This window comes from Pavona decussata, unplaced genomic scaffold (genome assembly GCF_977016875.1).
Source record: "Pavona decussata unplaced genomic scaffold, jaPavDecu1.1 SCAFFOLD_25, whole genome shotgun sequence".
NCBI classification, from domain to species: Eukaryota; Metazoa; Cnidaria; class Anthozoa; order Scleractinia; family Agariciidae; genus Pavona; species Pavona decussata.
This window is the reverse complement of record NW_028145448.1, coordinates 2125059-2144686: the sequence shown is the minus strand read 5'-3', so window position 1 is coordinate 2144686 and position 19628 is coordinate 2125059. Positions and strand designations below refer to the sequence as shown.

Genomic DNA, 19628 nt, shown 5'->3' with positions numbered 1-19628 from the left:
TATTATCAACTGAAGACAACTGCCAAGACGTATTCTAATTCTACAGCTATTATCTGCTTCTGGAAATTTTCGCCTCAACGACAGTCGAACCTGTATTAAGCGATCACCCTCACCTTTCATGTTTAGCCTTTAACTAATAAGTTGATTTGTCTTTGCTTCGTTTTTATCGTAGCTTGGAAATAATCTTGGAGAGAACCTAGATTTGTTATTAAGAGGAGTTCTCAGCAAACTTCAACAAGCAGAAACGTTAAGTATAATTCAGGTAAGTCACCTAATAAATGGTGTTGTGGTAGGGGTGGATTGAGGGGGGGAGGGTGAAGCAAAAAATCAAAGCGAGAGACGAGATAACAGATACTTCCAGAAAGAGTTGTGAGATGAAGAATCCAAGTCAGGAAACGAGGAATGTTTTATTTGAGAATGATACATGTTGGTGGGATGCAGGAAATCATTGATTTTTTTTTGTCGGGAAAAGGAACTGAAACATCAAATTTAACAATTGAGTGACCTTGGTCAGCTCGCAACGTTCAAACGTTATCAGAATATAAGGCTTCTAGCTAACGCTAGGAAAACTGAATTGATTGATTGATTGATTTTTTTTAACGCTTCTAAGAGTACTTTCCATTTCTCAGAACTGGCCGACCAGACCGGCCCGTCTGTAAGTTAAACGCGTCATTTTGATGGGATGGTGCTGTAAAATCTTGAAAAATAATCACTCGGAAAATGGTACGCGCTATTTTGAAGAAATTCGAAGGACTAAGATGAAACGTTTCCTTCAAATGGGTTTGTTCTGTTTGCGGACTGACTGGTATGGGAGGCAAGCGCCCTAAGTTTAGTCAATATCTTGCACTGCAAAACTGGCAATCCCTCTTTTTGTCTCAGAACTCGCGGGACGTGAAGGCTTGAAAGCGTATATTCTCGCGCACGAGCTTTGCATTCCTGCCCAGTCCCATGTTTTGTTAAGAGGCCTCGCGTGTTCGCGCGGCGCGCGCAAAACTGTTGACTGCCTTGCAGTTTTTCATTGTTTGTTTTCCTTCATGTTCAAATCATGTTTAGCCGTTAATGCTTGGTATTGCTGCGTTGTCTCCACAGTCGCTCGTTCTTTCGTTTCTTCATTTGATGAACAGTCAGTTGGAAAGGACGCTCGATTTTCTGAGTGGAGTTCCTGACCCGACAGGCAAATCAGCGCTGGAATATGTCATCAAGATCTGGTGTGCAAGACAACCAGAGTTCTTCGGTGTTTATGACAGTAAAGTGAGGTGATTGTGAAAAGCTTTTGTAGTCATGGGCAGAAAAATTCTTAGTTGGCTCAAGAATCCCTAGCAAACGTGCTCTTATCATTTAAGCAACACAAGAAGACTGCAGTTCTGTGTTTGGGTACGTATCCCAGACCCACCTTGACCATTTTATGTTTGCTTACATAGAGCAGTTTTCATTTGATTGTCGCACAACCCAAACCAAAGTAATCACTCTAACCAATCACAGCAAACCTGAACAACACAATGAACCAATCACAACTCCAACTAAAGACATGTAACCGGCGCCAAGCGCGGGAAAACACCTGCGAGCGAGTCATGATTGGTTTTGGTTTTGCTTCTTATTTGGTTGAAAAAATGGCACGAGTTTTGCTAAGCAGTCGCAGAGCTTAGTAAAGCAAAACCAAGGCAAACGCGAGATTACTGTCGACATTCAACTGAAAACCGTTTTAACGTGCAAGTGACACACTTGTGCCAATAGTATACAAGTTCTGCTAGTGGTTTGGTGGGTTGAAGAGAAATTCAAAGTTCAAAGTTTGGCTGTCAGTGGAGTTTTTGTCCTGTGAGTGATGGCACAGACCTTAAAAGGCAGGATCTCGTACTCATTTGTGGCTGGCTTTAGCTTTTTTGCATAGGCTTCTCAAGATTATTTATAAACTGGGGGAATTGTCGCGTTTTCTTCAAAAAGAAGTCGCTAGTTTTCTGTTAAACTGACTGTGTTCTGATTGTTTCCTCGTTTTTTTTTCAGTACAATGGCCTTGTGTAATGTTCTTCAGTTCTTTGTCAACACTGGCGATAAAAGACTCTCCAGTATCATAGTAAAAGGCGAAAGAATTTTTCAGCAAGACGAAGGTAACATTTGAACTTACTCACTACACTGACAATAAACTAAGCTTTCTACTGTCTACCTGACAGATAGTCACATTCTGTCATCCTATCTTTTCCTCTTGTATTTTATTGACAGGAATCCGCACAAGATCCAGGGCTGCCAGAGGTTAGTTAGGCTCGATCTGACGCTGTAAACGTGTTGAACGGAAGCTCTTTGTTCCTTTACAACCTTACCAACTTGCTTCTTTTTATTTTAGCTCCAGAACAGTGGACGATGATTCCCGTACCGGTAAAGCTGTTCAAATTAATCATCAATGAACTAGGCACACTTTTGGAGAGCGCTGCGGCAGGGGACGAAAATGACGACAGGGACTCGGACGAGGTAAGCATACAGGTCCCTTTCGGTGAATATCAGAAACCAACACCCCTAAGTTCCAATTCGATCTGGAAAGTGTCCCCAATAAGTGCTCTGCGCTAAGTACATGGACACTTAAATAAAGTTTAGGTCCTTTTTAGTGAATATCAGTTCAGTTGTTGCTTTATTATCTCTAAAAAATACATAGCTATCCCCAATTTTCTTTTTGGATTCCAATAGCTCTTGCTAAGATCTTCTTTTCCCCCATAGTCATACAGTGCGCAAAAATACCCCTATATTAGGAGGTACTGTCCTAAAGACAGGGCTTGAAGTATGATCGATTTGTTTTGTCCCCAGGGAGAGGAGGGCTGGGAGGATGTGGATGATGACGAAGAAGCCATTGACGTGCCCGGATCAGCATTTGCTCCCGCGTCAGATTTCCTCGGTAAGAGGACTGGGGATTAGTAGTGGCGGCACATTAAATTAAAGAGACCGTAATGTTAGGAAATTGGTGACTAAATAAAATGGAGATCATAACTTTTGGAAGAAAGTACAATGTTTGAGTCAACAACGATTTAAATTTCATGTAAAAGCAGTAGAGCAAAATTGAATGGAAACTACGTTTGGTTCAAGTTATGTAAAAGTTCGAGTGAGTTGTCGAGATCCTTAGTAAACTTGTTTATAAGGCTGAATTCTGAGACGGAGGCATGATTTTCAAATATCTAATTTGAGAAGGTCCAAGGTTTGAATAAAAGGTTTGCGATGTGATTAGCCCTAAACAACACAGTAGCTACGATTTTGAGTGATAATACTTTCTGAAATTAAAAATACTTTGGCGCTCATCATATCTTATCTTAGCCTAACATTTTGCACGAGGGCATCAAACGTAGCTTACAAAATTTTGCCAAGTCAGCTTATATTTCCAGTGTAGAATCGTTCGAATGTGATAATTTGTCAACCCGTTTTGTAATTCTTTTTTACCTACTAACTTACGAATTTGTTTCACATTGAAGCTAATGCATAGAAGTGCAGATATCGTTGTCCCTCCAGAATGTGAAGACGGACCACTGGGCCTCGCGAGCCCGCAATTTCTACAAGCAATGATTCCTAAAAAGAACTAGCAATGTGATTTTGTTATTTCCCAGGTTTTGATGTTGATGATATGGAAGACGAGGATGACGATGACCCAGAGATAAAGAACGATCCTATTTATGTCCTGGATTTACAGGTAGCTAAAATCCACCAGGCAATTCTTGTTTGCTAATTTGATTATACCTCGGCGTGCCCATTTGTTGACAATTTCTGTATACATTTTTAATAATTACTAAGAATTCTACATTGAAGGCCAGGGGCTCTTTCAGGGGCCTATTTTCAGGTACTCAGAGGACTTGTTTACTGGAGTGGGGAGGCCGGGGGGGGGGGGGGGTTAATTTTGACGGCTTATGTTCGGGAGAGGTTATTACCGGAAAGGAAGGGTGCTTGCGTCTACGATTTGGGGGAGGAGGGGGCGTATTTTAGGTTGACCTTGGGCGTATTTTCGGAGGGGCTTACATTCGAACTTTAACGGTATTATTTCATTCATCTGGCTGGTTCCTTAGTCAAGACGTAGGAATCAATAAGTCGTTTCTACGTTGTTTGGAAAGCCAAAGGTTTCAAACGAAATAGGAAAAAAATTCCTTTCTTACTTGCTTTCTCTCATTTCCCTTCGGCTAATTGGCATTTTACCTGTGGTTTGTTAGATCATAAACAATCATTTCACTTATCATTTTACTCAATCTCGTCGTGCTTGAGGACACAGTAAACTCGGCGCTGCTCGCCTCGTTGGCTACTAGTTCGTACACGAAAAGCTAAAGGCACCGTGCATTTTCAATCGCTTTTATTTGAAAACGAAGGATTTTTTAAAACACAAGTTTTTCATCCTCACTGACCCGTTACTATTTGTTTCTCTGTCCACACATGAACGATTGAAAAACCGGAAAACTTTACTTTCTTGCGACCTCTGTCGATGTTGTTCCTTCATCGTTTTCGTAAACCTCCGTTCTCCTCGTCTTTGCGTAACCTGTTAATCTCCTTTTTCAAACGTCACCACTTTGGGCAGCGTTTTTGAAAATGTTTTTCGGAACGTTTGCCTTCGTAAAAGAGTGCACTGAAGGTCTAACCGGATAGAAAATATCCGTGTTCGAATAAAAACGATCGAAAACGTGTGAATAGGGCCCTAAATTTCCTGGAATAATTAGGTTAAATATCTCTTCCTAATGCAGATCCAGGTCAGGTGCAATGTAAACTTCTTTAGTAATTTGGAGTTTTTAATAGAATTTTCACCTTTTTTTCGTAGAATCATTTGATCAAGTTCCTACAGACCTTTGTTCAGCAACAGTGTTACCCGACCTATTTTCAAGCCTTAAACGCGCAGGAGAAACACACGCTATCCAAGATCGGGATACCTTCGTAAACAGTCGCGAGTCCAGTGTCCTGTGTTCGGATCTATACGGAACGAACGAAAGGTCACAAAAGCCGGACGAACAAGTGACAGGTGCCATTCACTGCACAAGGTTGGCTTTGTTTTTTGTTTCTTTTGAAGGATGACGTCAGGATTTCGCGGGAAAGGAAAAGGCGGGAAACCCAGTCCCCTCGCAAAAAAAGTCCTAAGAACCAAACAAGAAAATGATACCGAGATGACTTTATTCTAGGCAAATAGTGATAATTATGCAACAAGGCAAATGAAGCGGAGAATACAGCGGGGATTAGTGTAGATCCTGGAGTCGAAAATATCTGGAAATGATGTAACTGGCGCACCACTCCAAAATTTTGCTGATGAATTCAGCAACCAAGTTCTCGAAAAGTTCTCACAAGAGTGCAAGTTAGGTGTTATAACTAGCTTTTACAGATACTGTTGTTAGGGTTCTACGCTGAAATAACTTGGAGGAGATAAGATATTTAAACTACCCCTCTCAAATCATGCGAACAGGGGCTTGTTGGTCGCTTCATAAAGGGCACAATAAAGAGCTGGTTTGACGGAATTCAAGCCTCTCACGCAGGCGTTTGTAAGAAAGCCGACTGCACGCCGAGAGGCTTGCGAGAATTGTGATAGTTTTTTGTGGGAAGTGAGATATCCACCATCCCGTCGCCATTTTACACTAAGCTAAAGCGGATCGAGATGAGATGATTGAAATTAATTTACGTGCGAGGCCTGGGAGAAAGCCGCACGGGGACGAAGCGAGAGTCCGCTTAATGTGCCGGCATGGAGCGGTCACAACATTCGCCCCTTCCTCCCCCCCCCCCCCCCCCCCTTCACCCTGCTTGCAGCCGTGCTGGGGGTGATGGGATGTATGTAAAAAGTCTGTGCACTAAACTTCAAAACATTAGGTTATTTAAAACAGTCAGTACACTTACAAGTCCTGACGGTTCAAGTTAATATATTGCAGGTGAAAAAAATGGTGCGATTTTAGAAGCCGCAGGGAATAGTAGAAGGCGTTGTTCATTCGCTGTACTTGAGAAAAAAATTTTCGCTCAGAAAAAGTCTGATGCTGGTTAGACCGGAAATAATTCTTGCTGCTTTGTTCCGTTTTTGACTGAGGCTCGCTGTGTGATGCAAAGTTTCAATTGTATAAAGACTGTACAGTAGTTAGGATTGAAAATAAAGAAGGAAAGCATACTGAACTGCTGTGTTCTGTTTTTGTTTGCAAGTACGTGATAAGACTGAAGATAAAGGAGGATTGCGGGATACTTGGAATTTTGAGATCGGGATACGAGATATACAGGAAATACTATAGAGGGAAGTGAGGTGTGCTATATATTAATTTAAGGAGGAATACAGGAAAGTTGATTACGAAAAAAGCTATTGTGCTTACGTTGCGTTCGTTTTCACTTGACATGAAGCTCTTTAATATCCTTGCGCCTGTGCTTGCGTCGCTAGCTGAGTCGGTAGTGTCAGTGAGTGTATGCGATCTTGCACCGCAGTTAGTTCAAAAGACGTATATGTAGCATTTTTGGGAAAAGGTAGACTTACGATCAGCAAGGGCCTTACTTGGTACAAGTCGTCTCCTTGTGTGTCGAAAGAGTGACCGACGTGGAGCGCCACCAAAACGGACTTTCAATGAGCAAGTCCGTAAGGGCCTTCCTTTTTATATGGAGAAAAGTTCATTATCAAGTGCTATATTGACTGCTTTACCGATCTTCTCTCGTTTAATTAGTTTTAGTAATGGTCCACAATATCTCAGCAAGAGACTAGTCTCTTGATCTCAGTGGTACAGGATGTCCGAAATGTGCTGAAAAAAATCCCGAAAGTTTTAAGTCAATTGTTTTATGCTCCGAAAGAAAAAGGTCCGGAATTTTACGAAACTTAAGTTAGGGTTCGTTCCCTTTTTCAGAAGTAAATATATCCGGGATTTTTCCAGGCCTCAGATAGTTTTTTTCCAGGACCCATAATGCACATTTAAAAGTATTTTTTGGTTGTTGGATCTTCTCATCTGGCTGCCCCTCAATGTCTTTCAAGAAAACTTTATTACTTGAGTTTACAGATTTCTAGGATTTTTCAGGACCTCCTACCATTTTCAAGGCCTTTCCAGTCCTGTAACATACTTGACTAAAATTCAAGTACTTTCCAGGATTTCCAGGACTCGTGCCAACCCTGTAAAGTAAGCTTAATTTCCTGAAATCCATTCCTGGGGCTGAAAAGTAATAATAAAATCAAGATTGGCCTGAATTAAAACTTTTCCATTGAAATCACAATGACTTTGTGCCTCTTACTTAATTCCTCAGCTCTCGCTAAAAATTCCGCGGCAATCAAGCTTACATATTTTAAAACCCTTTGTTTCCCAGCCCGTTTGAGAATACCATCTAGCTAGCACAGAACTGTAATTGTCAACTCCTTTTTCAAAAGGATTTTCTCTGTCAGTTTTAATGTTCATTTATTTATTTTTTTGTCTAAAAGGACGATTTCTGAAGTTAACTCCTCAACCTGGTTCAGTAAAACTAGCAGTATTAATCAAAGGAGTGCGTTCGACACCTTAACCGATCATGTCACCCATCTGAGAAAACTCTAATTTATTTTTGCATCTAGGCTTGTGTTATCCTTCTCGAGCGTAACAACTTTAAAGAAGCAAAGCTGATCGAAGTTGAGAATGTATTTTTCATTAATAAATTTACCTAATATTTGTGTTTAGTAAGCCCATTGCCGATCTCCTTGAACATTGAGGATATCTACAAATTGGCACAGTTAAAGTGGTACTTGCATGATGACGAAAGTCATTGGATCCGTCTCTGACAACGTTGATTTTGAACAAGGCGATAAAAACTATGAAAGAATTGTGAAAATGCAAGAAAAGTTATTATTCGGGTTTTTTTTCTCACCTTCTGTTTCTTTCTCTTTTCTTTTTTACTTAGTAAGCTTAACTGGTACTTTGACAATCGTTGAACCGATTTTTGACAACGTCCTCCGAAAGAGTAAGCTTGTAACCTTGATCTACTTTTTCGACAATTCGGTCAAGAAATTTTCAGCTTTTTTTTCACCTTAGTGTAGCTTTCGTTGCAATGTTTTGCCGGCACTTTAATAGGAAAACATTTTAAAAAACATGATGCAAGTGCGGCCTCTTCTGGCAAATCGACCAAATTAAATTAAAGATGTCAATCTTTTCACTGTTAAATCATGGACGTGACGGCGTCAAAGTCCTGAACTGAAATGGCTTTTTGCGCGAAACAGGATACAGGGCAGTAAAAACAAGTCAGCAGTGTTTTATTGTTTATATTGCAGAGAAAATTTTAGTTCCATCAGGAATTTTTTTTCTTACCAATTTCGTGGAAAAAATCATTTCGCGATATTTTTTTCCTTCGGTGAAATGTGCAAATGACGTAATCAGCCCTTGCAGCAGGCTAAGCGCTTGCAACAATTTGTGGCGTAATCAGGGCGCAGAAAGCGCAATGCACAAAATTGACACCCCGTTAAAAAGATAGTACAGCGAACTGATGTCTAGAAAATTTGGCACCGGGCTGTTTCTCGTCAGAGAGTTGTTTATTAGATTCTTTTTTGCAAAACGAAAATACGAATCTTTTCTGCCCAACGCACAGCTGTTCGGTCCGCTCGCCGCGGTTGGTCGCTAATCCATTTCATAAATAAACAAGGTAGATTGCTAACAGGAATGGTGGATTGCTAACAGGAATGGTCATTCAATTTTAGATATGGCTTGATTGATGGCATTTTAAAGAACAATTTATTTTAGATTACGATCTTGAATTTGGGGTGGTTTTTTTCGTTTGATTGGCAAGGTAATTGTGCTATTTTGGTTAACAATTGACGCTGTTTGAGCCACTCCCACTTTGGTTGAAGCTCGTTGTATATCTCAGGTTATTCGGATTGTATAAACAGATCTCCCGTAAGAGATGATTTATAATTTCATTCCGTACAAGGTCGAACCATTTCAAAGCATGCAGTCGAAAGTTTTGGAAATTTAGATAGGTAACTGACGGGACAGAAAATTGACAATGTTATATTGACAATGTTATCTTGAGATTAGCCAATCACAACCTGCGGTATCGGTGGAAACTGACTGTCGCCAGCTTGCATGTGCTCAGAATTCTTTACGCTGACTACAAGTCTGGAAGAGCTTCCGTTCTTAGAATTCAGAAGATGAGCGCTGCAAATGTGAGTACATTTCGTTTTCTTTTTTTGTTGTTTCTGCAGCGTGTAGCTTCTTTTGAGCTCAAACGATTGATCCACTCAAGATTCAATTCGTTGGATTGATCCTCTCAATAGTTGCGGTCTATTTGGTAAAGGGTCGCCGCGCTATCAATGTCGTTAAACCCCAATTTGTTTGGATTAGAGATCGATAGAAGAAAATGATCACTTGTTCTCGAGCGAAACTGGTACTTTTTTATAATCACCTCGCCCTCTTTTCGCTTGTTTAATAAGCAAACAATCAAGTGTTGTGAATTTGAAAAGTGTCAACTTTTAAAATTTCCGAGCTTTTAGGTGGTTGTTACTCGCGCGTTGCGAGCGTTTAACCATATGCATTACAAAGCGCGTAAAATTGTTGAGGAATTTACACGAACGTTACAAGATTTAACAATCTTTTTCTTATTCTCTTTCCTAGATCTCTGTGCCAGAAGGCCAGGAAATCATAAATCGTGTATTTATAGGAGGTCTTGCCCGTGATGTAAGTTTAATTAGGTTAAACTTAAGCGTAAAAGTCTGAGTCTTTTTTACTCCTACAATTTCTCCTGAAACTTTCGTCGACAAAGCTTCTGTTTCAGCTTAAATTTGCTCTCCGAATTTAATTCCTTTATGTTGCAGGATTGAAAACGAAGTTGCGAGCGCTCTAAATAAATTTGTGATCCGTTGACTGTACATGTCGTGCAACTGAGCACTTTTGAACGCAAGATGTACATTACCGTTGAACATTCCACAGTGCAAGGCAAAACGTTTAATGCGTCTGATCTAAAATCCTAAAATATCTTTTCCTTCTACCACGGCTTGTCTTCTCTTTCGCGTCTGTTTTTACTGGCTTGCAGAGCTCTCTACTGGCCGCCAAACTAGAATTTTTGTCGCAAAAGACTTGTCATCTGAGCAAGCGAATTCTTGCGACTATCTTTAGCAAAAATCTTATCCAAATATAGTCCCGCCAAACTGTTTTTAGGCAAACCAAACTAAACCAGCGTTTTTAAAGAGGAAGACGTAGTGGTTGCTCGCCTAAACATCGAAATGTATTGCCCTCCCTCTAAATTTACCAAGTTAGATTACCGGGCCCGAGTCAAGTCTTTTACGGTTGCCGTGAACGCGAGTTTTTAGGCAGCTAGTACGACGGGCCATGATAATCTTCTCTGTCGCCGAAGCTTTCCTGCAAAGTATTTCAGTTTTCAGTGGTGTATGTTTTTTGTTTTTAATGTGGGCCTTCTCTCCTTCTTATATTCAGACCTCGGAGCTAGAGTTGGAAAACTTTTTTTCGAACTTCGGAGAAGTAGTCGACGTGAGGATAGTGTGTGACCGCAAAACCGGTTACAATAAAGGGTGAGTTGCTTGAACGTGTAAAACATCTTATCTTTCACATTTTGTAATTGTTTAAGGTTACAAGTTACGGTTGTTCGGAGAGAAATTAAAGTAAGAAACTGAAACGAACGACCACACACAAAGTGCAAATCAAATTATCTGGCTTTTGTACGCTAAATGCAGGTGTGAAGTTTCGAAAACACCCAGTGCAAAACGGTGATCATATCGATCTATTAGATCGAGTTCATTTAACTCGTTCACTAACAAGGCATGCTTTTAAAAACTAAACAAAAATGGGAAAATTGAGTATTTGAAGAAAAAACCTAAAACGAGCACTCAGTAACATCATTTGACTTTGTGTGTGGACAAAGTTTAGGTTGCATCGACAAAATCCAGATTCTAAAATCAGGACATCATACATGCATATTCAAAAGTAGGCTTGACTGTGTAAAGCAAGGAGATCAACGTTTTATATTCAAGCTATTTCAAACGGTCCAACCGGTAACCCTAGAATGAAAAATGCTGTGTTTCCGCTGTTATGTAATTAACCCTACATTTTCTGAATCCAGTTGCAAACAACTTAATGTAGCGATAGGACAGTGTAATACTTCCTAGTTTCGCTCAGCCCCAAAAGATAGAACAGTAATTAAATTTTCTCTGATAATATTGATCGAAATACATGTATAGTTGTTTAAAATCTCTTGTGCAAATCATATTCTAATGTAAAGCGAGCCACGTGTTTCAACAGCCAAGACTGCATGCACCAAATGCCTTCTTTAGTTCAGTTTTTATCAAATCATCGGTTATCTCGGGTAATCTTTAGGGGAAAAAACATGTTCTTTTGTTAGGGTGACCACGATCTTCTGGCATTTGATTTCATACCATTGTTGACGGTCAGAAGGTGACACCGGGTTCTTAGTTTTTAAGGAGAAAATAACAGGAAAGGCAAGAGTGGTTTGCAAAACAATAATGCTATCATTGTTTGTCTAACTTAAAGCTTTTTTACAACATGGATCCTCAAACTGGTAAAACATATTAAGAGCGGAAGGATACTTAACTACGTGCTGTTTATTATCACAGCGGCAACTATGAATAACCTGTTGATGACATTGCTCATGATATGGTAGATTACACAGGATATTGTCTGCATTCCTTGTCTTCCTTCCTTCCTTCCTTCCTTCCTTCCTTCCTTCCTTCCTGTATAATATTTCTCTTAATTCCTTCCTGAAGATAACCTCTGAATCATCACCCGATGGCTCAGACGATCAATTAAGGTCGGGTTCGATTGAACGTATTCCGGAATAAGAATAAGCGGGATAGCTGTTAGATTTTCCTTTTTAAGTAAATTTGGGAAGACATTTCTGCAAACTTTCGCCGGCCTGTTGCTAATTTGACATTGATTGTACTCCAGTGACCCCAAAAAATCCTTATGAAGGATTCTTGTCATCACTGTATGTACAGTATTCCTATTCCGGAATACTGTCAATGGAATGCACCCCAAAACTGTGTCGATTTTGATCATAAGATCAATTAGGAAAACAGTCAGTCACCTGTGAATATTGTGTGATTTCTTGAGCTTGTTGCTATGCACATCCCACTTACCCGAAACACTGTTAACGTTCTGTGGACTTACGCATGGATCACACTTGGAAGAATGTTGTTGATTTAAAAGAAAACACCGAACATGAAGACCAAAAACACTATAAGGCAGTTATGGGGTTCAATTATGATCAATTAATCCAAAAGGGTGACACCTGGAAAACATGGGCTTAACCCATTTAGCGGCTGAACTCGAGATTTATCACTGAAAGTCCTGTTCTTAGTTTTTTTTAAGGAGAATTCAAAAAGAAAGACAACAGTGGTTACCAGACAATAATGCAATCATTATTAGTCAAACATTGAGCCTGTTTACAACATGGATCCTCAAACTGGTATAACATATTTAAGCATGTTATAAGAGAGCGAAGGAATACCTAACTTGTTCCTGTTTATAAAAGCGGGCCACTACGGAAGAACGTGTTGATGCCACCGCTCATTCAGTCGCCAATATGTGCAATGTTTATATGTAATATAGCACACTTAAGATTTGAAAATTTGAGCATCAAAATTCGAGGTTCAGCTCATCTGTAAGTGTGGTGATTACGGTAATTAGTTCAGGGAGGAGCAAATGTTCATTTCACTGAACAGCAGCTGGTCATCACGCCTACCTAGAAACCACCCTAGCTTTTAGGTTAAAACAGTTAGAATTCTGTTCCCTACCCTAGACAAAAATTTGCTCAGGGGGCAACATACTGTAAGGTGCCCTAAATAAGTTATTTAGATTAGTCAGCTATCAATGTTAAGCCCCAGAACCTGGATGGGGGAAGGGGGGGGGGGGGGGGGTGAAATGGCAAACCTGTCCAAATTTGATATTTCCACAGAAGTCACAGTCAAATTCCCCCCTCTCACAGTTGACTGCTCTCTAGGTCAATTCCAGGGAGTTTCCCCCATCACTCCCCCTTCCCCTGCACAAACACACACACCCCACAAATTTCATTTTGATAGGTACCATTGCATATGGGGGTGTATATCCTAGGGATATGAATAAACAATTTAGTTTTGAACCCTCTTTCATTATTGATTTTTTTCATTCATTGTGTTGTTTATAATGTCTTTTCTCCTTGCAGATATGGGTTTGTAACCTTCTCGTCAACAGGAGCTCGTGATGAGCTGCTTAAGAAGGTAAGACACCTGGTCACCTGCTTTTTATGAGTGTATGGTCTCGTTTGCTTTGGTGAAGGTAGGGATCACTCCCGACTTTGAATAAGAGCGTCAGTTGTTTCTCTCCACTCAAGCAATACAATACTTAGCAAGCCAGTGGCAGATTTAGGGCATGTGCATCACTTGGAAATTCCACAGTCAGATAGAAAATCTGGATCATTTGGATTTTTTGTTACCAAAAGAAAATTACAGTGCTTACCTGAATGTGGATTTAGCCTGCAGGACATTAATATCCAGTGTTCTAGTGAACTTTCAAGGGCAAGAAGTAATTGCTCCAAACAATTTTCCATGCCTTCGTGGTCCATAAACTGCTAGTTTGGACACAGTTTTCTGTTGCAGTCTTTGACCTTTAACTGGAGACTTGAATTTGTTTGCATAAAAAAAGAATAAACATGCATTTAACTTGTCATAAAAGAATGTAAACTGTGTCTTGGAGCTCCTGAATTGTGTACACTGTACTTTTCACCAGACTACCGTAAAACTTATTGTCACTTTTTAATCTCAGGGAACTGTAGATTACAAGGGAGGACGGAAACTTAGGTTGCGTAAGGCTGTCAAGAAAGAGGTCTGAGATTTTTAGACTTAACCATTTAACTTGAGTTCTTAACCCTTTAATTTACTAATATCAACTTGTATTTTCTCCCTACTATTCTCTACATATTTATTATGGGACTAATTGAGAGAATTTGTTCATCAATCAATGCTTGTCTTTGGTGATCATTTTCTTTATTCTCGAGTGTTATTCTCATGATCTGAATGTTCAATCAAGCAGTGATATTGTGAGGAGAAGTAAGATGCCAGTCACTGTTGGAAATCTTTGCAATAATTAAATACACTGGCATAGGCAAAGGTTTCATCTACAAGAAGTCTGAAGTTTTTTCAAAGCCGTTAAGCCCATAGATACTCCTTGGGGCTAGATATCCTTCAGAGCATTACCAATGGGGCCGGGGATGTCTCCTGGCTCACTTCAGAACTGAAGTGTAACATTTTTCAGACCACAATGTATTACAGCTGTTGAAAATTATTTCAACGGCTTTCCTTTGATTGGCATCCACCAAAACACAACTTTATTCGACTTTGTTGAAGCCAAGTTGTCATGTGTTACCGCAGTAACCACCATTAAATAATAGTTGTTCCCTCTATTTCATTCCAGAATAGCAATTCCTTACTTCATCAAATAGAGTGGGGAAAAAATCACTTTTTTAAAACCTTGTACCCTAACGTGTTGGAGCAAAATGGCTGAAGCATACTCATGTCTGCGGTTTAAATACACAAATAATTATATTGCTTATGTAGGCTTCAGCAATTAACAATTGACCCACCATTCCCCCATCAATAAATACCTCAGTGGCAATCTAGAATTTGTTTGGGAAAAGGAAAGCTGGAAAAATGTTTCATTCTGGCGACATAACCTTGAGGCAAGAGCTGATGATCTGTACTGATCACTTCTGTTCCTTCTTTAGGCATCTGGCCAGTTTGTACATAATATTATGAATACCGGTGATTGTGCGCTGTCTCCTGCACAAAATGGAGGTTAGTACTTGTAAAACATTTTATACCTTCTGCTGGGTTTAAAATTAGGATAAGAGGGCTAGGAATATTCTTGTATGTGTTGTAGAAATCGTTGAACTTTGCTCTTATACGAATTCATCAGTGCAATTGGACACTGCATTTTGTTTGTATAGTATTTTTGTTTAAACCAGTTTTGATCACTGCATGAATTTTGTAATAGGATAAGTTAAGTGCCTTTTCCTTTCGAGCGATATAGTCGAGTCTATGTTGAATAATGTATCTAATCTAGCAAGATCGAAGTAATTTACAGTTCAATTATACGAGTTGTTCGAATCCGTTTATTACATGTGTAATGGTTACTGGTTACTTTTCTTAAAAGGATATTCAAATTAAAGAAATTTCATGATTTTACGTAAAAAAAAATGTCATCTGAGTTACTTAAACAAAGTGGTTGCCATATCTACAAAATTATTATCAGTTTCAAGGAGAAAGCAAATTCTGTATGAAGTAATGTTGGGTATGAGAAAAACCTGCCTGTATGAATGTTATGTATCGTTTTGGAAACCAGGCACATATCCAATCTAACAAACTATTTCAACACAACTTTCGGCGTTATACCATATTTTACAAAAACTGTCAAAATTCCTTTGTGCTGGTTGGCTCTTAAGTATTGTCTATAAGAATGCAGGCAATAGAAATGAGGTCAGATGTAACATGCGTGCTTTCTCAACAGAAGATAAAGCCAATTCCACTCGTACTTTTTCCATATCATTGTGCAGTTCCAGAAAATATCCATACTCCTCCCACGGAAGATTTTTTTGTATTGCAACCCCCTCCGCCCAGGAAATTCCAGTTTAGCTCCATACTTTGCTTCTAAAATTTTGGATTTCAAGACCCCCCTCCCCCAAGGAATTTCCAATGACCTTTCATGGGGTGGGTATGGATTTTTTTCTGGAACTGCACATTGTAAAAAAAAAAAAAATGTCAATGGCAGTTCTCTGTGGTATGTACTTTTATAGACCATAAAATGATACCATCAAATGTTCAAAACTTGGCAGTGATTTCAACCATTTGACTGTGACTCGTGGTTCCATTTGAGTTCTGAACATTTTATGACGTCATTTTATGGTCCATAAGAGTATAGACCATAAAAAACTGCTGTTGATTTAGCAAATAGAATACATGTATGACAGTGGCTGTTTTTCTTCCTTAGGTGTCATTTCCAGCCAGATTGTCCTGGTTCCAGTCGTGGAACCTACATGTACATACAACAACCCAGTGCAGGTAAGACTGCAGTATGGTGTTGAATTTCTATTTTAGTTTAAATTCTCTTAAATACCATTAAATGGGCTCGAAAAGTATGCACTAAGCTGTTAAGAAGTTTGTTAAATTCACTCCTGGAGATTACATTTAAATCTAATGTCCCTAACTCTTTGCTTATTGGATTACTTCCGTGATTCTTGTATTGCTTGCTGTCTTGTTAATTTGCTTCCTCCCTCCCTCCCTTGCTTGCTTGCTTGCTCGCTCGCTTCCATCTTTACTTTACCCACATGTTTGCTTGCTTTCAAGAAAATTCTTTTTTGCACTTCCTTCTCAAGAGCCTACTGGGTGAAAATCTTGACCCAGCAGTAACAATCATTTTTATTTACATCATACCTTTTGGTCACAGCTACTTTCAAACAGTTTTACAAAACTAGAGATTTAGAGTACACTTCATTGAATCTCTTGTTCCAATACTGAAAAGAAAGTGTCTGGAGCCAATGATGTGTACTTTTTAAGAGAGAATTATAATGTAGGTAATAACAAATTCATATAATTTTTTTACTAGATTTCGCCATACTATGTGCAGCCAGCACAAACTTACAGCTATATACAGGTAGGAAGTAAAACTTGTCAAAAGGTTTTAATTTTTTAACAATGCTATAAGTACATAGGTGAACTTTCAACTATTGGAGGGAGCAGAGATGGCGCAGTGGTGAGAGCACTTGTCTCCCACCATTGTGGCCTGGGTTTGATTCCTGGACTTGACGTCATATGCAGGTTGAGTTTATTGTTGGTTCTCGTCCTTGCTCTGGGAGGTTTTCTCCAGGTACTCCAGTTTTCCCCTCTCCTCAAAAACTAAATTCCAATTTGATCTCCATTATTGTCAAGCACTTAATCTTGCCCCTCTGGCTCGGGAGATTGCATAAGCAGTCCCCGTGTTATTGACATCAAATAAACTACTTTACTCTATTTCTTTACGTTAACTATAAAATGGATCACCCACTACTGCTTGGCATGCACTCTTCTCCCTTAGGAGAAATACCGGAGCCAAGAGAGTTGCATAAATCAGGTTGCATAAATTAGATAAAAGATTGGAAGTACTTCCAGAAATCATAGTGAGGTGACTCACACTCATTCATGCTTTTGATTAGCAAGGTTAGACCTAACTGTCTTCCCCACCCCCCTCCACCACTCACTGAGCAGTATTAATTATCAAATTATTATTCTCTTCTTTAGCAGCCTGCCACACAGTATTGTTACACTGCAGCTTATTACTATTGAAAAACAAAAAGGCAAGTAACTTTATTATTACATCATAAGCGATCATAATGATATGATGTAAAAGAACTCATTGAGAGAGAATGAGTGGAATTGGAATGGGGAGATGCGTTTCTTAGTAAAGGTTGGCGCACACAAGGGGTACAAGTCCCTCGTAGTGTTTACATGAGGGGACTCAGTGGTCGATTACAGAAACAGTTCATACAAAAAGACAAGCACAATTTTGAGGACTTGATTCAAACCAATTTGAATTCCTGGGACAAGTTGCAGGGACCAAGATTTGGATTAGATTTTTGACAAAAATGCTGGTTGACATGCAATGGGACAATTGTGCTCATGTGCGCCAACCTTTACTTCAGTTATGAAACTTTTGAATGCAGAGGACCATGCAAAGCACAAATAAACTGTTCTGAGTACTTTTCATCGCTGGATCTCTGGTTGTAGAGATGCATGTGTCAGAAGGTTTGAATTTTTAGAGCAGTTGTTGTAACTCTGACCCTGAAAGACTAGCTGTACTAGTTGAAATGTTGGCCCAATTGAAAATTGGACTATGGCATTGAAAGAGTTGAACTTTATGTAATGTGCACGAGCGGCAGTGTTTTATTGGGATTAAAACCATGAGGTGCAGCCGAGTGGTTTTAGACCCGATAAAACACGTGCTGCAAGTTTTTTGAACCACTCAAAAACATTCCTGGAAAAGCGTGTGTCAAGGGGGTTCTTTATAACAATGATGCTTTTGTGAAGTTGGAAATTAGCATACGAGGAAAACATTAAACACCACATACTAATAAGGAGGAGGTTTTATCGGATATATAACAACTGCACGTGATGTTTTATCAACCATTTGATAGGTCAATGGGCTTATGAATTATTAATGATTTTTGAAGACATTTCTTATTCGTTTTATCTTCATAGCCTGCGTACGCCAAGCATGACACCAAGTAGTGAACTCAAGTTTATGCAAACGTGATGTTGTACACATAAAACATTTATCAGCAGTCAAAGGTGTAAAGACCACATTTTTTAAAACTTTTGTAAGTAAGTAAAATGCATGCCATGTACATTTTAGTTTTCTGAAAGTCAAAGTTATAACTACAAGATGCCAGTTTTGTCAACTTGAGGTTTAGTTTGTGATTGCAATTTTCGCGGAATAGACCTTACGCAAAAATGGCCGACATCTTAATATTCTTTTGTTTGCATTCAAATTAGCCCTACTAACCTCATTCATGAGTTCAAAAATCAAAAGAGTACTTAATTTTACCTTGAATGGGGCTAGTGAGGCTAATTTGAATACAGACAAAAAAATTTAAAATGTCAGCCATTTTTGCATAAGGTTATATCATTGCAAACTTCAGGCCTTTGAATTCCTTGAAACTGGCAATTATTGCATTTGACTGCTTTGTGCTTTGTACATCTCATTCGTGCTGTGTCATTTGTGGCTGATGTAAGTCGCCCTGATTTGTAAAAACTGCTAAATGTATTGATTTGTGTAACAGCTTTTTGCGCTCCACTTTGATTGAGTGATTTATTAATAATTGCAAGGGGATTGTTCTTGAGGAAAAAACTGAGTAAGCTGTGAAATTTTTGTTTGGTTATGCTACAGCCCTAGCACAGAATTTTTAATTTTCTTGTTGGCATCCCAATTCCAGAACGAAACCGCATGCTATCTTGCCTTCCGCGTTTCATTCTGTGGGCGGCAGCTGGTGGGATGAAGTAAGGATCATGTTCTTGAAGGTCAGGGCATCCCAATTCATTTGATTTGACATATAGCAACATTATATCGAAATTTAATTTTTCCAAGATGTAAAATATTGGAATCATGCCTTGCCTTCAGTGTTTTCCAAAAGAACCTCCCTGGGGTTTGATCAACAACATAGTCAAATAATTTGTAAACAATTGTTGTGTTAACTGTGTTAACAACATTCATTTACTAAGTATTGATTACTTATGAGAAATAATTATCTTGATGCTGTGAATTATAATTAATCAGCTGATCTGTGATCTAGCAATAATTGTTAGGCTTGAACGTATCATTTGAAATCAATCGCAACTAGTTTTCAATTGTATTGTTAAGAGAATGACTGATTAATTAGGTGTTTTTGTCTCGCTGTATTGTCCTTTCTTAGCTGGTATTGCAAACATTCATTTTTAGAAAGTACCTAATTGAAGTGCTGTTCTGAACGTCTTTTTTATAATATTCTTTTTTTATGATGAATGTATTTTGGAAGTCAGATTTTAAATAATAAATGAAGGATTTTGATACTATTCATTACTTGGTTGTTTTTATAGATCTCGAAAGAGAAATCCTTCTTACCTCTCCACTGGGTCGCTATTTCGCTCTCATCGGTCAAAAAATGAGAACGGTTGTCTTAACTCGAAATTCAGTTCTCAATCACAG

General features: G+C 39.0%; 2 protein-coding genes across 3 annotated transcripts in view; both read left to right on the top strand.

Annotated features, from left to right (window-relative positions):
- LOC146485760 (importin-9-like) overlaps positions 1-6096 on the top strand; it is a 29081-nt gene extending 22985 nt beyond the window's left edge. The window contains exons 23-30 of the mRNA XM_085103105.1: positions 173-262; positions 1090-1256; positions 2002-2105; positions 2218-2247; positions 2339-2463; positions 2794-2881; positions 3582-3664; positions 4772-6096. Of these exons, the coding sequence (XP_084959231.1) occupies positions 173-262; positions 1090-1256; positions 2002-2105; positions 2218-2247; positions 2339-2463; positions 2794-2881; positions 3582-3664; positions 4772-4888 (804 nt within the window). The 3' untranslated portion in view covers positions 4889-6096. The remainder of the gene's footprint in view (positions 1-172; positions 263-1089; positions 1257-2001; positions 2106-2217; positions 2248-2338; positions 2464-2793; positions 2882-3581; positions 3665-4771) is intronic.
- Positions 6097-6236: 140 nt separating this feature from the next.
- On the top strand, positions 6237-19502 carry LOC146485759 (deleted in azoospermia-like-A). Of its 2 annotated transcripts, none has more exons than XM_085103107.1 (10): positions 6237-9076; positions 9525-9587; positions 10344-10438; positions 13084-13138; positions 13683-13742; positions 14641-14710; positions 15903-15973; positions 16518-16565; positions 17192-17244; positions 18146-19502. In XM_085103107.1, the coding sequence occupies exons 1-9, from the start codon at positions 9062-9064 to the stop codon at positions 17231-17233; spliced, it is 519 nt and encodes a 172-aa protein (XP_084959233.1). In that variant the 5' UTR covers positions 6237-9061; the 3' UTR covers positions 17234-17244; positions 18146-19502. The 2 variants fall into 2 exon arrangements, with proteins under 2 accessions (XP_084959233.1, XP_084959232.1); XM_085103106.1 differs by having other exon boundaries at positions 17189-17244.
- The last annotated feature ends 126 nt before the right edge of the window (positions 19503-19628 follow it).